At 36.2% G+C, this 17249-nt stretch overlaps 1 protein-coding gene across 1 annotated transcript in view; it reads right to left on the minus strand.

Moving 5' to 3' along the window:
• rabgap1l (RAB GTPase activating protein 1-like) overlaps positions 1-17249 on the minus strand; it is a 113161-nt gene that overhangs the window by 24584 nt on the left and 71328 nt on the right. The window contains exons 14-18 of the mRNA XM_008406579.2: positions 16237-16350; positions 10125-10199; positions 7907-8032; positions 6280-6423; positions 2359-2400 (exon numbers count right to left, since the gene is read on the minus strand). Coding sequence (XP_008404801.1) covers positions 2359-2400; positions 6280-6423; positions 7907-8032; positions 10125-10199; positions 16237-16350 — 501 coding nt within the window. The remainder of the gene's footprint in view (positions 1-2358; positions 2401-6279; positions 6424-7906; positions 8033-10124; positions 10200-16236; positions 16351-17249) is intronic.

Genomic DNA, 17249 nt, shown 5'->3' on the forward strand with positions numbered 1-17249 from the left:
AGATCCACGCAGGATAAGTGAGTAAAATCATTTTCCAGTCAGCTGCTCCAGCAGGATCCTGTTAGCAGCCGGGCATCCGGTCTGATCTTTCAGATGAAGCCAGCTCCTTCAGAGAGGAAGTTACTTCTGATCCACACAGGATGAGTGCTGGCATGAGTCGATGTTGTAGCACTGTCAGAAATGTTGGTCCTGCCCAGCAGCCGGGGCGAGGCAAAGCAAGGACACCTCACTGCTTCCCATGAAGCCTCTCCCAACCTTTGTGATGCTAACTGCTGAAATGCTAACAGCTGGCAGGGGCGGCTTCGTTGCAGATGGTGGACGGAAGAAACGCGTGGTAGAAATAAATGTTCAGCAGAGAGAGAGCAGAGGAAGAGATGGAAGGAGAGGAGAAGGAGGCAAAAAGGCGAGAAAACGAGGGAAAGAAGATGTTCCGAGCATGAATCCGAGGAAGGTAAAGATGAAGAGGGTGGGATAAAAAGAACCGAAAGCTGAGATTTTCTCCCTCTGCCTCAGGTTGCTAATGTTATAGCCAATGCTCCTGTTGTGATGTGGATAGCAACTGCTAAGCTGGGCAGGGAGGGAGGCGAGCGCAGATGAAGGGAGGGGTGGTGAGAGCAGCGGGGAGCGCAGAAGGAAGGAGGAGGGAGCATCGGAGGATAATGTCGTCATGACCGGCCAATAAGAGGCAGGCAGTGGGAGCTCCTCCACTCTCCTCCTCCTCTTCATCATCCTGACCTTCCTCATTTGTTCCCATTTCAAACCACTGAATCCTCAAAATCTCCACGTTGCTTCTACATAGCTTAATTTGTCAAAAATATATAAACATTCGCATAGTTTTACCATATGATCAAACTGACTGTTTCTTCACAGCCATATTGTTATATTCACTATGGTATCGTTTGAAATTTTATTTGCATCATCATCGTTTTTTTTTTATGTGTGCATGCAACGAATAAATTATTCTGTTTATTCAAAACAAAATAATATACAGCTGGTGAAATATCTATTGTACTTTCATAAGAACGTTCTCCTCTGCTGTTTTCTGAGCAGCAGCCTGTCGTCGTCTCTGCAGACGCTCATCATGCTTTGATATATAAAATAATTACAATTATTACGACTGTTATCAATATTATTGTTACTAATTAGTGAAGTTGTATATTATTACTGCATCGTGGAATATTGCAATTTTGAAATAAATTTATTCTTAATTTTATGTTGCTCGTGATTATGTTTTATTTACTAATATTTAACAAATTGGGGTTGAGTAACTAGTGAACAAATATGCAATTTCTTCTGGGGGATTAATAAAGTCTATTCTGTTCTGTATTGATATAGAACGATTGAGTCTTGCTCACAGGGGCATGCATTGTGCCAGAGATTGATATGGATTTAGAAAATCTAAGTAAAAATCTAAGTAAAAATGAATACTAATTCATTAGATGAGGTGGGTGTAAATATAAGTTTATACTTCTGCTTTGAACGTGTATATATGTTATTGTTGTCGTTTCTCTTGCTTTTGTTTTAAATTTATTTTACTTGTATATAACTTTGTTCAATAAAGTCAAACTCAAACTCATTCGTGTGGCTTGGTCCCCCTAATAAAGTATATTTATGAAGTAGTACCACATTTTAGACTAATACAGCCTTTAAAAACTTTCTAACTTTAAAGCTTTTCAGCTAATCTTTACCTATTTTTTGTTTTGAAACCGTCAACTGGAGTTTCATACATCAAACATGCCTGATGTATGAAAGGCCCACTGCAATTAGAGCTGCAGTCTGTCTAATAGATGGGTAACAAATATGTATTCACACCAAAATTTTCAGTACTGAACGGAGACCTTAAAACCCAACTAAGTACATTTTTGTGTACATTTACATCCCTACTGCAAATAAAGAACAGGAGGCCCCATGTTTGTCTTTAAAGAACCACAATTCAGGAAGACATGACAACATGACATGAACAAAGCCACTGCAGCATTTTTTCATTTAGAAAGTAAGAATGAATACATTTGTCTTATTTATTGTTTCTTTCTTCTTAATCATTTCGGCATTTTATTCATACCAAACTATGCAAAGGCATTCGCTCTCCCGATGTCTAGATGCAGTTCTTTTTATGCCCACTTGAGGACGCCAAATGTTAGAAAAATGAATTTAAAGGACACCCAACGCTCCAGTGTTTAGTACAGATTTTAGAGACAACGATGATGATGCTGGAAGTCAAACTGTACAGTATTTTTGCAAATCAAATAAAGATTACATTAAAACAAAAGATGCTCAAGTTTTACATAGAAGCTAATTGTTTAGCTAGACACAATAAAAGATGTTAGAATTAAATAAATGTATGAATTTATTACTAACCTTGAGCAAAGCCAGGGCCACATTGAAGATGATGCTCAGTCCCTTTAAGACACAGAGAAAGATGTAAGAAGAGGAGAAAAACAATAGAGACAACTTTCCTGTTGCTTTGCAAAAAACGACAAACAATTTTTTTTGTAAACTTTAAGTTTCATTATCAGCTTAATTTTTTCTTTTCAAAACATTAATTCTCCAGATTCAATATTACCCCATTCTGAAACTACAAGTAAAAGATACCGTATAGAAACACTAGATATTTCTATAGTGGTCCTGCTAAAGTATTTATACCTCCTGAAATGTTTTATTTAGTTACATCTTACATAAATATTGTATTGCTTTCAAGAGAGGGTCGTGGTAGATCTGTGTGACAAGTCAACAGGAAGTATAGCATAATAGTGAAATGGAAGAAAAATGATGCATAGATTTCAATAGTTTTTACTCAAAAACCTGCATTTGTCCTGTCACTTTTGGAGTAAATACCAGCCTTAATTTTCCACAAAACATTTAAATCATTCTTAGATAATGTAAGTTTAGTCTGGTCAGTTCTGCCTATTTTAATGTCCAATCAGAATGAGACACTTTAGGGCGTCCCGTCACTTTGAATCTAAATTTACTGCTGCTGGCCACGCGCCCCAACTCAACGTTTACACTCACATGTGAAAATGGCTACCAACAAATGCGCAATTATACAACCTTAAATCTTTGAAAAGCAGAAGTGGAGCCTCCTGCACAATCAACAAGAATGCAGCAAGTGTTTTTTGGACGGTAAGTCGACAACAAAACACCAGCTGACTCTGAATGGGTTGCTAGGCAACGGGTTGGGCTCAGCTGGGGTTTTCTGCTGATTTGTGACATTACATTCTGAAGGCTTTTGAAATGGCTCCTTTTTCAGACACCAAAAAACTTATTGCCAAAAACTGACTGGGATTCTTTATTTTTATTGCTTGGGCTGTTTTTAGAAGCAAAAATGTGAGTTTTGTGTAATATATTCCTTTCAAGATGAACTCAGGTATGACCTCCCTATTTGTTACAATTCAAAATATTGTCTACATTCTGTTAAAAAAGTGTTTCACAGCTTTCTTTCTTAGCTTTATGCCCGTGGTCACTGTAAAAACCTGCTCTTTGCTTTCCATTTTACTGTGACACTTCTTTCAATTTTGACACAAAAAGAAAATGTAGAACCGATGCCAGCTCTGCATGGGAACACCCCTCTCCTTGGTCTCTGGGACAACCAGTTCACATGGCAACATGGAGCTAAAAATATCCAGAGAGCTCCAAAAATAACCGAAGAAAATGAAAAGAGGATGGGCTCTGCCTCCACACACACCGATCTTTGTGGGCCTGAAGATGGTGCTACCATGCTGAGCCAAGATCAAAGGAGCGTGTGAGGGAAAGAAATACCAACTCATCCCAGCAAGGAAGAATCAGAGGAGATGAAAGCCAAATATTCAGAAAGGGGAGGACACAGTATGGGTGTGTTAGGAAGTTTTCACAAATACTAAAGTGAGGCGAATTGAGCAGATCCAGCAAGGTCACTCTTTTAAAAAAAGACATAAAAGGAGTTTATGGTTTCCAAATGAGAAAAAATATCTAGACTGAGAAGTAAAAACAAAGGCTGAACATTTTGAATCATAAAAACAGGCTTAGAAGTTCAGCTCTGTTCAAGAAATTAGGTAAACGAGGTTGTGAATTAGATAGAGATTATTGCCAAGAACTGAGAAAAATAAAGATAATCTGTTTAATTTTTAAATTTAGACCCAGAAAGAGGAGAGTTTCAGCTGGATGCGAGAGCTGAGGTTTTACTGGCATGTTTTCATCCTGCAGCTCATTGGCTGAGAAAAAACAAGGAAACTTTTAATTATTCTGCCTCAGGCTCACAGAAGGAAAGAGAAGGAGGGAGGACAGCAGGAAAGAGGAGGAACATATTTCATGTTGATTGTTTGTGCAAAGAAACTTTTCATAAAAACCCCAATAGGTTTTAGAATCACTTTCTACTCTAGAATTAATTTCTACAAATTTATTACAAGAAATATCAAAAAATTGATTTTTGTAAGCATTCAGTAACTCAAATCAGAAGTTTAGATACCTTCATACACTAAGATTATTATATTTTTTAACAGTTTTGGAGCCCCAGATTGCGATTTAATTACTTTTAAAGCTCTTGATGAGGTTGATTCATGTCTCAAAATCCTAGAAGTGACTGCCTTCATCTGTTCAAACAGCCATGTGTCAGCATAAAAAGCGCATGAACTCAAACTACCATAGCATTCAAGAAGAAGGTAAAGTTGTCAGCCTGATAATTATTTGTACATTCTGAAAGAAAATAGAGAAATGAACCAAACAGCAGCAATATAGTTTCTAAAAATGTTAGCTGGAGCTTGTGAGAGTGTCAATATCCCCAGAGAATTGAGTTCTGTACTCACAAACTCTAACATTTTATATTCACATTATAAAAGGCAATTTTATCAAATACCAAGAAAATATCAACCTCTGAATTTGCGGAAAGTTTAAGACGATCCTGTCAAAGATTTTCTGGCATGCAGCAAATAGAAATCACTTTGGCACCTGAAGTTTAACCCCTTATTCTGCCACACAGATGACATAAAAAAGTTTGTAAAAAATCTGGTTTCAATTATAATCTAGCTAATAATTAGGTAAAATACTTCGTATCAACTGAATAAAACCCAAATGTTTTTTGCTGTCAACTACTTTTCCTGTCAGATGTACAAAAGCTTGTTTAAAATTATTGATTTTCTGGCACAAATCTCAGTTTGAAGCTCATAATTTTTAAGTAGGGCAGGCTTCCATGTTTGAAGGAGTCGAGAAGAGGCTTTAAACCTTAAAACCCTCAGCATGGTGGTCAATCTGAGGGTCCATTTCATTACCAGTGGTGCTGGTGAGCTGCACAAAGGGGATGGGAAAGAGGCAGATGAGATGAAATGAGAAGGATTACCTCCAGATTTATTTACTTCACCTTCAGCCAATAGTTTCTGATTAAAACCTTTTTTGTGCACAATTAAATGTTCCAACAGGGCAGAGATCTCAGCACATCTTTACTTAGACAGCCCAACCTCATCCCTATTGAAAATATGTGCTTAAAGATCAGGTATTTCACATTAGAATTACTTTTATTGTCATTGTGCAATAAGAAAGCGCAACAAAATGTAAAAAATAGAAACTCTCGAATACCTGAATAAAATAATAATAAATAAATATATTTCAATAAATATAGTAGAAACACAGAGCAACTGGGATGTTAAGGAAAAATAAATAAATACAAATAAATAAATTAATTAGCTAATTAGCTAATTATATTAAATTAGTAAATAATTTGCCAGGAACTCTAAAAGTGCAAACTTCTGCAGTTGTGATATAAAAAAACCCAAGTGGTAAAAAAGTCAAAACTCAGACGTCAAATGTTTTGACAGAAATGTGAGAAGGTGAGAAAAGTGAGAAAGACCAAAATTTAAAAAATAATAGTAGATGAATGTACAGTATAAATTTAAGGCTGTCATTTTGATTGGATTAGAAAAAAAATACAATAAATTAAAATTGTGCATCCAGTTCTAATTTGTTTCAGTGTTATAATTTTAAAAGCACAATTAAAAGCTCCGAAAACATTAATACCAATGAGGAGTGTATGTAAACTTCTGGCCACATCTCTACTTGTGGCTATAGGTTCAGATCAACCATTTTCCTCCACAATCATCTCTTTTCATTCCCATTTGTGATCACTTTAGTCCATCCATAATGGTGGCTAACCCTTTAATGTCTGCCACTCTCCTTTCTTCCTATTAACTTTGCCGTTTCATCTTATTTCATGTTTCCAGATGGTTGAATTTCCCATTAAGCGATTCTATACATACAATGTAGACTAAATCCCTCTCACAATGCTCCAAGTATACCACTTTGTGCTGCCTTTACCTCACAAAGCAGCAAGTCAGTGATGTGGAAAACCATGCAGAGGGGGAACTTGGCCGTAAAGAGGGTGAGGAACCACTGGGAGGCATACATGTGTGCCTCCAGGTTCAGCTCCTGGAAGTGGGCCCAAAGGTCTGGGAGCTGTTCCTGCGAGAGCAGAATGAAAAATAGGATAAGGAAAGTCTTTTGTGAGATGAAACAACCCTCACAGCAATATAAAGTAAGGATGCAGTACTGCTCATGGCTTCTACTTTAAATTTCAGTGACATAACAGTGAGCGTTTGCTCCGAAATGAAACCAAAATCAGAGTAAGCTCTTTAAAAAAGCATAAGAAATTCTATGACCAGCACTGCACTCTAATAAAATGTTGATTTGAAAACAATAACAAAAGGGTCAACCATAAATGAGCAAAGTTTTAAAATTTAGTCAATAAAGAGTGTTTTATAATATTAGTAATCTGAGCACAATTATCAATGTACATTGTTTTTTTACTTAAAATTTGTCTACAGAAATTCACATTCAAAATATTCTCCAAAAAGTTTGGCTGCAAAAAGTCAACTGCATAAATTTGCCTAAGAAATAATTCTCCTATATTACACTAACATTATGTTAGTATTTTAGCTAATAATCGTATATCAACAGTTGTGTGAATAGCAGGTGGTATTATCTAGCGTTATCTATTAGCTAAAGTGCCATATCTAGCACTTAGCTACAGGCTAATATAATAGCCAATGTTAGCAAGCAGATAGAGTTAGCAGCTATTAGCAACCTCACTTTTGCATTTTTATGGTTTGGTATTTATGTCTATTGAGAATCGATTAACATGTTAGCTAAATCTAAATGGAATATAATTTAGCATAGTAGCATCTAATCCTAGCATAGTAGAAAATGTTGACTGCTCAAAACTACCATGCTAATGTTAGCACATTAACTAAGTTGGTATTTTTGTTAATGATGGCATAAAAGCTGGTGCTAGCTGAACAGTGTTATGTACATTTACCAGACATGTACATAACACATGTCTGTGTTATGTACATGTCATAACACAAAGACTAAAAGACATTTTAGTCTTTTATTTTTTCCTATTATCCATTTTGCTGGTTTCCTGGTCAGTTCTTCAACAAGAGAGGACTAATACAGTTTTCCACATTCACTTTGCATTTTAAAGGAAATGTAAATTCTTAGTTCCATTTTAATTTATCTCTTCGTTGTTTATATTACAGTTTATGGTCACATACAGTGAGAACAGTGGACTGATGTTATAAAACTTGCACAAAGCCTCCACCGGTGTTGTTTGCCGCATTTGATTATAACGATAATTTGGTTTTTCTTAGGGTCGTCACAGATTTACTGAGGCTTGATTTTCAACACACCTCTCCATATTCTTGTGACATTCAAGTATATTTGGTGACTAGAGGGGAAAGTTGACATATATGTGAGAAAATGCAACTGATGCAACACCTTGTAACACTTAAAAAAAGTGTTTGCAACAACATGCAAGACCAACATGTCCAATCCTAAAACATACATTTATAAAACTCTAGTAATACGTCCAGTTAGGATTGTGTTTGCAAACATTATCATTTCACTGTGACTTGTCTTTTAAAACATACAGGATGGTTTCACCGACCTGCATTAGTTTCTCCAGCTGATAGAACTTGCAGTGAAGATCTTCAAAGTTGTTCTTGTACAGAGCTCTGAGGCCATATTCATACATTATCTTCACCAAGACACAGAAGGCCTGTTCCTCAGGCATCTGAAAACACACAGAACGTCATTAACGACGCTAACAGATACATGAACGACAAAATGTCCATATGATGTTATAAGTGAAATTATTACTGTCTATAAAATAAACATTTATGTACAGAGGAAAGTTGGAAACATAACTTTAAGGATGACCCTGTTTAGGATAGGTCTATGGTCTAAACAAAACATTCTTTTTTTTTCTTTTCTTTTTTTTTTTTTACACTAAATCATTCTTAGAAAATGAGATTTTAGTCTGCTCAGCTTTACCAATTTTGAGGTCCTTTCAGAACAAACTGCTTTAGAACCTCTTGTCATTTTAAATCGAACTAAGCTGCTGCTGCTGGCCACGTCCCCCATTTACACTGGCAAAACGGCTGCAAACAGATGCACAATTATACAACCTTAAATCTTTGAACAGCAAAAGTAGAGCCTCCTGCACAACTAGCTAGAATGTAGCAAGTTGTTTCTGGATGGTAAGTCGACAACAAAACACTCGTCTCTTCCAGCAGCCATTGTACAGCGCATGCAGAGGTAAAACCAGCTGGCAAAAACATGCTGGAGTTCAGCTTGGGTTGCTAGGTAACGGGCTGGGTTTTGCTGGGGTTGCTAGGTGATTTGTGACGTTACATTCCAAAGTTTCATTTTCCAGAAACCAAAAAACATTTGCTTATCGTTTAGTCTAAACCCGAATAGAAGTACGAAAATGTGCAAAATGTAAATTTTTGCCTGAAACGATTTTATTGTGAATAACTTCTCTTCATGTTTCTGCGTTTGCTTGGGCATATAAGTATAAAGCTTATGAGAGAAAATGTAACACTGGGTCTTTGTGGATATTAATGGCTCCACGCAAACACACACAGAGAGGGAGGAGATATTTAATCAGAGAGACCGTGTGTGTTTGGAGCTAAATGCATTTCTGCAGGTAAAGTTGGAACCCAATAAATATTCCAGACACCTTGTCTATAAACAACCAGTCATCCTCCTCCTTTTACCATGGCGTCCCTCTTATACCTTCTTCTCCTTTCTTCCTTTACTGCCTCTTCCTCCATAACTTCCTCTTCCTCCTCCACACCAATTCCTTCTGTCTCTTCATTTAATCTCACATCCCTTCTTCATGACTCTCCTTCCTCATCCTTCCTGACATCTCCCCTCCGTCTCTCCGCTCTTTAACCTCCCCTGCCCTTGGCATTTGGACTTTGATCAAACTTCCTCCAGCCTCTCCTCCTTTTGGGACTTCCTCCATCATGTGTCACCTCTTCTCTCTCTCCTCCATCTGTCTTCGCAGACTTTCTCTCACAAAATTTCCTCCAGTTAAAATTTGTGTAATAGAAATAGGCAATAATAGTCACCCCATGTGAAATATAACACTACATATATATGTCTTTGATTTCTACCAATGTTAAATGTAGTTGTTGTTTGGTCTTTGTGTCTTTTTGTTGGACATTTTCGTTGTTGGAAAACAGCGGCAAATAATATTCTTATTAAATGAATCAAATTATAAGTGGCTCAAAGAAACACCAAAAAGAAAGAATAAATAAAAAAAACATCAACATAAAGATGCTTACAAACTACAAATGAACATAAAAGGTATTTAAGTGACAGAAATGCAGGTGTTCAAATTTACAAAGAACTTTGTTCTTGCAAGAAATATCTAATTTTTAGTCACAATTTTTAACATTTCTGTCCGTTTTCCAACATGGACACGAGATACTGCAACAATAATTATATATATAAAAAACTAAAAAAACACAGAATGCAAATTAATACATAGGTAAATAAAAACACAACACAGCAGAGAAAATAAGTCATTTTCACCCAACTTAGATTCAGACATAAGTTGGACGCTTCAAAAGTTTAACATTTAAATCTGCACAAAACCAGTGAAGTAAAACATAAAAAATGTTGTTTAGAGAGGCTGAAAACATCACATATACATGGACAGAGTATATGTATTAATACATTTTTTTTTAAAAATCACGGTTTTACCCGTCATTAGTTCTTATATAAAATGTAACAGGCAAGGTTATGAGGCCACATTTCTGACTGTATTAATCATTAAGCTAATGAATGGAGATTTAATGGGTGACAAGTTTACTCACATGTAGAAGAAGAACGGCAGCCAGAAAAGACTGACCCTGACAGTAACCGATTTCCTCATCATAGACAGAATAAGCCTGCAAAAAACAGAAAAAACAGAAAGGAAAAATTTAAACGGGTAATTTTATCACAGACAAACATGAACTCAATGGCATTTTTAAGGTTATTTACACCCGATGGACAAACCAAAGTTACTAAAGTGCAGATTTTAGCCGGCTGAATTCTTTAGTTCTTTCTTTGAAACCCGAAAGCAGGACTGAATGATAAAAAGCTGTACAGTTTTTTTTTAATGTGGGACTAAACTAATTTATCCAAAAATGTCAACATTTGCACAGAAACGTAAATATAGAACCATAAATAACCTATTTAAACTGTTATAAATTAGGTGCACATCATTAGTGAAGCTATAGATAATGAAAAATAGATATCATAGTGTTCTGCGTGTTTCTCCTTTTGTAAAATGATCTATGTGCTCCAGACATTTACCCGCCCTTCTTAAGCAAGAATCTGAGGATCAGCAGCCATTCACATCTAGACCAATCGATCTTAAAAGCTTTGTGCCTCGCTCCAGTGTATCGCTGCAATATAATTGTTGCTGTCAGAACATCAGTGCCAACAGAGTACATCTCCTGAGAGACAGCTTCTCCGTAACACTTCAGTTTTACCAGAGGAGTTTCCTCAGAGGAACACCTCTCAGTCTCATTTTTCCTTCTGTGTTCGTGTCAACCTTGTTCAATGTCACTTTCTACGAGTCTGCTAACATGGCACAGACGTTCTGCAGCTAATTAAACAGATTTTTTTAAAAAGATGACTGAAGCACTTTAGAGCGTATAAACTCTGAAAACAGGATGGGATTTTAGGCTACACTGCCTTTACTCAACTGCTGTAAAGGCTTCATATAGACTGTCCTTGCATTCACCAAGTGACACAGAGTATAACTACAGTGTGCAACCTTGGGTTTGTGCCTGTTAGTCCAATAAATCGATGCAGTAAACTGCGGTAAAGGGGAGTGCTTATAAATGAGCCACAGTGTAAAAAGTCTCAGAAAAGAAGAAACGTGATACAAAATTCAGGCAAATCTGTTTCATGTGTTTTTGTTTGGTGGATCTGTGCTTCACTGCAACAGCTAAATGAATCCTGGAAACATTTTAAGATGGTTAAAACCTCAGTGTTTTAGTGGCATTTTACAGTAAAGTAACAAAAATGAGGAATAATTGCTAAGTGAAATAAAAACACAGTTTGCAATGTTTCTATATAAATAATCAGGAAAGTGTGATTCCTTGTGTGAATGCCTTGCAGAAGTATCTTTTGCTGCAACTTTGATTAATGCTCTCATTACGCTTCCTGTTAGGTTAGGTAAACAGTGATGTCTTGGTATATTTGCAAACTGTTTCCTTTTAAATATTGATCAATGAGACACTCAACTCTGATTTAAACTTCTCCAAGACGATATTCTTGACCTGCCTTGTTGGTTTTTAAGAAGCTGTTGCTTCATTTATGATCTTTAATAATAATTTGAGGCCTTCACAGAGCACCTGCAATTAGATTAATAGCAATACCTGACTGGACTCTATTTAATACCCTGTTTTCATTCCAATTTCCAACTATGCACTACTGTGTGTTGGTTTGTCACATAAAATCCATTCAACCTTGTAACACAACAACAAAATGTGAAAAGGTTAAATGAAATTGAATCGACACACCCAGCACATTAGCTGCTGAGTTGATGCTCACTCTTTTCCATGTAAAGTTAAACGATGGGCAGAAAGAAAAGCGCAGACAGGAACAGTCCCACTGCTGCTGTGCTCAGCTAATTTTGGTATTTTGATGCGGAGGTAATGGAGAAGTCTTGTGGCGCTGTCTGCGGTGTAATCTACAAGCTGACATGCTTGATGGAGTGTGGCGTTCACACGTCCCCAACTCGGCTGGGAGAAGAGCACGCTGACAGATGGATGGGGGAGGTCCTGGTGGGTGAAATCTAAATTTGTTGGCCCGGGCAGATAATGGACTCAGAGGGGTGGATTACTGCAAAAAACGCCTAGTTTCTCAACTGTGGAGAAGACAGATTTTTCTATTCTTAGACGTAGAGCAAGTAACTGTGGAAATGTTTGCTGGTTCAAATGTCTTATTAATCCTTATGTAAAGTTCTGTAAGGATATGTGGGGTTTTATTTGTTAAAACTTCAGCAATACCATCCGTAAAGTTCTCAAGTACTGGGATACAAAGTACAAAGAGAACAGTATTTGAAACTCCAACATGTTTTATAGTTGGTTTATCTGAAGTGGAAGGAGAATAATGTGTAGTTTCCACCATTTATAAAATAAAAAGTGTGGCATGGATTTGTAATAAGAATCGGCAAGAAGGTTCTGGGTTTGATTCCCGGCCCCGGTCTTTCTGCATGGAGTTTGCATGTTCTCCCTGTGCATGCGTGGGTTTTCCCCGGGTACTCCGGTTTCCTCCCACAGTCCAAAAACATGACTGTCAGGTTAATTGGCCTCTCCAAATTGTCCCTAGGTGTGAGTGTGTGTGTGCGTGGTTGTTTGTCCTGTGTGTCTCTGTGTTGCCCAGCGACAGACTGGCGACCTGTCCAGGGTACCTCGCCTCTCACCCGGAACATTAGCTGGAGATGGGCACCAGCAACCCTCCCGATCCCAGTAAGGGACAAGGGTGTAAAGAAAATGGATGGATGGATGGATGGATGGATGGATGGATGGATGGATGGATGGATGGATGGATGGATGGATGGATGGATGGATGGATGGATGGATGGAATCGGCGATATTGCTTAAAAATATAATCTCAGATTTTTTTTATACCAGATCCGATTTCTAATCTTAATTGATTCATTTTTTTGTTGCTCGCTGCCATTTCTGAAAAAAAATAAATACAAATGACAGAAACTATTTTCAAACAGTGTTTTTTAGTTCAATCATCCCTTCTCTACCTTGTAAAATGGAGTATTAGGACCAAGTTACAAGCATTTTTGTTTAATTATGAGAATCTAGTCATAATAACTTGGGGTAATTCTATTTAGACACATTGAGCCCTCTGCACTGAACCCCACTGAAAACCTCCTGGTTTTTCCACCAAATGTTGATTTCTGAACTCTTCCTGAGTTAAAACATTAGTGTTTTTGTTTCTAAATGAATATAAACTTTTTTTGCATTATTTGAGGTCTGGAAGAACTGCATCTGTTTCATTATTTTGAGCATTTCTCATTTTCTGCAAATCCATACAAAATTTTTGCTTGGACTATCAGAGACATGTTGTCAGCAGTTCATAGAATAAAAGAACAATGTTCATTTTACTCAAACATAAACCTATAAAAAGTAAAATCAGAGAAACTGATCATTTTGTAATGGCCTCTTAATTTTTTCCAGAGCTGTATATTCTGCTGCCTGCAGTAACACACTGCCAGCATCTATAAAAGTGCAAAATATGGTAGAAAAATTCTGTTTTTTAATAAAAAATAGAAAAGAGCTGCAGGTTTTATTTTCCAGCTTATTGCTGATGGAGGAAATCGTGTCCCAAGTAGGGACGTTTCTGAAACAAAAGATTTTAGAGAGAAAACGCACCAAGTCAGCAGGTGACCTTCCCCAGAGAATAAAGGTTGGAAACGAAGCACTTCAGGCACGAAACGAAAGAAGTTATAAAGATGAGAATGAACTTTGTCCTGGATCCTCCATGCCTGTTAAAGCCTGAAGATCCAACCAACCTTAACAGCTGAAAATCTACATGGATTTGCATACAAATGAAGGCTGGCACGACTCTGACCCAGTTGGGCCCAGAGTGGATGTTAAACCTTCCTGACAGGTTCTCCTGCAGCACTGACCAAACATGCTCTGTTTCCACTGTGCAACAAAAACACAAACAGCAAAAGTTACAGTAGTAGCACATTAGACCAAAACTAGCTTCAGTTTTATTGGGAAACTGAAGCTTCCCAATAAAACTGGGAAGCTTCAGTTTTATTGAAGCTTCCTAACCTCCTTTCTTTGTTAACCTCCAAAGAAAGGAGGTTAGGAAGCTCCTTTCTTTGGTTTGTCAGCTTTTTGTTTAAATGAATATGAAGACCATATCAATTGAAAGCTAAACAAACTTTAATAAATTTCACACGACAAATTAATGATTAATGTTTTTTGAAGGTACATTTTGTTTAGAAAGACTTCATAACCCATCTTATTTATGGTTTTGGTTGTGCTTGGTTTTTATTTTGGATATTTAAATTGTTTTCCAGCTTCAATGTGGAGTGTTATGTGTAAAATTAAAGTTTATTCGTCACTGAGAGGATGAACGTATACATTATTACCTCATTATCAACATATTAGTTGAAAATCGTCTCAAAGCAACAATATCATCACAATAATTTCTGGGACGATTTATTATCCAGCGAAATTTGTTATTGTGACAATCCTATTTGGTATTAAGAACTTCTATACTGAACTAGTTTTACAACTTGTGATTTAATAATATTCAAATTACTTAAGGATTAAAACGTTTCTACTTGCTGATGAGTAGACGGTCAACTGAATACAAATAGAAACATTTTAGGTTTGTAAACTACTGCAAATTTCACAACAAATCTTATTTTATATTGCAGAATAATACAAAATATTATTAATTTATTATGTAATTTAATATGGTGAACGTTAATGTTACTGTTCTCAAAACAATTGTGACCGTTTCATTTTAGGCAGGTTACTAAACTCCTAGTTTATTGGGTTCTTAAAAATTTAAGCAGGTTTTTTTCTTCTTCCTCTACAGATTCATCTCACTGTAAAGATATTAATTTGGATGTTTGGTTTATATATTTACGTCAGTGAGAGCATGATATGAACCATCCTGCAGGTCTTATTTCTAAATGTGACAAAAAAGGTAGATATTTGAGAATAACAAGCTGTGCAGCAACTTGACTGACTGGAGCAGCGGGGAGATAATGAAGTTTGTGACAGAACAGCTGGAAATACATCCAGGATGTGCAGAACAGTTTATAAAAGCAGCACTGTGGTTAAAAGAAGCGCAGAGACAGGGAGCAGGACTCACTTTGACACATTTCTGTGGTGCCGACCTTGGTTCTGTCTGGAAAAAAAGCGTATCTTCATAGAAAATTGCCTCAGCATGAGAGAATGCAGGGGACCTCCTAGTCATAGAAGCGTCTTTCTTTATTTAGTTTTGCAGAATTACATCAAAATGGAAGCAGATTTACAAAACTGTGAAATGATTTTTAAAAGTTGGAGGAGGGCAGCAATCACTTCACCTAGCTAATGACTCTTAGCATGTTAGCATGTGAGATGCAACCATTAGGCCACCATTAAATTCTAAATATGGTGGATTCAGAGTCTGCTTGTCTTCTATTGGTCAACTTCAAGATCCAAAGTTGACCAATAGGAGAGAAGATCACTCTGAATCTCCGCCCACCAGTCTTGCTCCTTTGTCACTGTGCATCTTACAAAGAGAAAGAAGTACAAAACATCAGAAAAAGTCTTTAAATAATTGGACAAGGGAGAAAAATCAATGTATGAGAAAAAAGTAATAAAAAAAATTGCCAAGTAAATACAGAATATGGAAAAAAGAATAAATAAATGAATAAAAATGGAAACTAATTAACAAAAGATAATATTAAATTAATACTGTTGAAAATAAGTTCTTATTTTTTGGATGCAATATTTGGCACATTACATTCTTTATCAAACCATGTATTTATTAATTTGATTAATATTTTAGTAAATAGTCATATTAATAAATAATACAAATAAAAATAATTATGTTATTTGTTGCTAATTTTGGCAGGATCAGCCCTCCATACTTGCAGGACAGACTGACACAAATGTATCAGTAAAGACAAAAACAATGTAAATTATTAACTGTAAGTCAAAAATAATCACTAAGCCTGATCAGACTTGCAAAAAATGTTTTGCATTATATTAACAGGCAAATTTTTGACATCTGATAATTAGTAACTCTAACAAACATAGAAACTTAACATCATCTTAAAATATTCCCTTAGGGAAAGGTGAGCTAAACAAATAATATAGTCAAAAATGTTTCTTTTCTGATAAACAATATATAGAAGCCAACAGGTAATATTGTTGCCTCCCTGTTAGGAACTGGGCTCACCTTGCAGATCTTGTAGAGTGAATCTTGTCCATCTCCATCGGATTCTTTGAAGTAGTCGTGTGCTGGAAAAGTGCGATGGATGTCACGGGTGATGACGCTCTCCTGTGCCGAGTCCTGCAACACAGAGGGTAAACATACTTCAGGCAAAACCAACTGAGCTTAAATTGATCCTTTTTAAAGTTTACATTCAGATCACTTTCAATACAATGAAATATAAACTGAATTGTTCCAGTATTATGTGTTGCAATGTTTGAACTCATCGCCTGTTACTCTGCTGATATTCCTCTCACGTGCACATTTATGCAACCTGTTGCACAAACTCTACAAACATCTATCGTTTAATGCTATTTTTTTTACTCTATTCAAACTTAGAAGTTTGCATACACCTTTACTATATATTAGAGGGACTTAGGAGCATCCAGATGATAATGTCAAGGTTTTGTGAACTTCTTATTTAAGTTAATTCACAGCAACAAACACACCATTTCCTTGTGTGACATCATGAATGTACAAAGAAAGCAGCCAATGTATCAAGACCTTCACCAGTCTGGTACAAAAGGTTTCACCAAATACTAAAAAAAATTATGTAAACATCTGACTTTTTAAACTAAAATCTCTAAGATTTCTCTCATTAGTTTGGCAATTAGGACATAGAAATTATTTAACTACCTTAAACAGGTAAGTTGATGTCAGACAGAAACAAATATAAAGTTTTATTTTATACATATTCATTTATCTGTCTTGTTATAGAGCAGCATCTTAAATGGTTCTGAGGATTACAATTGTATGACCTTATAAGAGTAAGAAAAATCTGGCTGAGCCTTAAAAGACTCAATATCTGTCCAATCTTTACTGCCAGTTTAAAAAACGGCTCCAAAATATATGCTTTAATTTAAAGATACATCTTTTTCACCGCAACTGATACAGATTTTGACAAATATGAAGTCAAAATCTGAGAAAAGTTACACCACTGCATGAGTTCATAGCTTCATAAGCATGTAAAACCACTGGTA

Source organism: Poecilia reticulata, linkage group LG4 (assembly GCF_000633615.1).
Source record: "Poecilia reticulata strain Guanapo linkage group LG4, Guppy_female_1.0+MT, whole genome shotgun sequence".
NCBI classification, from domain to species: Eukaryota; Metazoa; Chordata; class Actinopteri; order Cyprinodontiformes; family Poeciliidae; genus Poecilia; species Poecilia reticulata.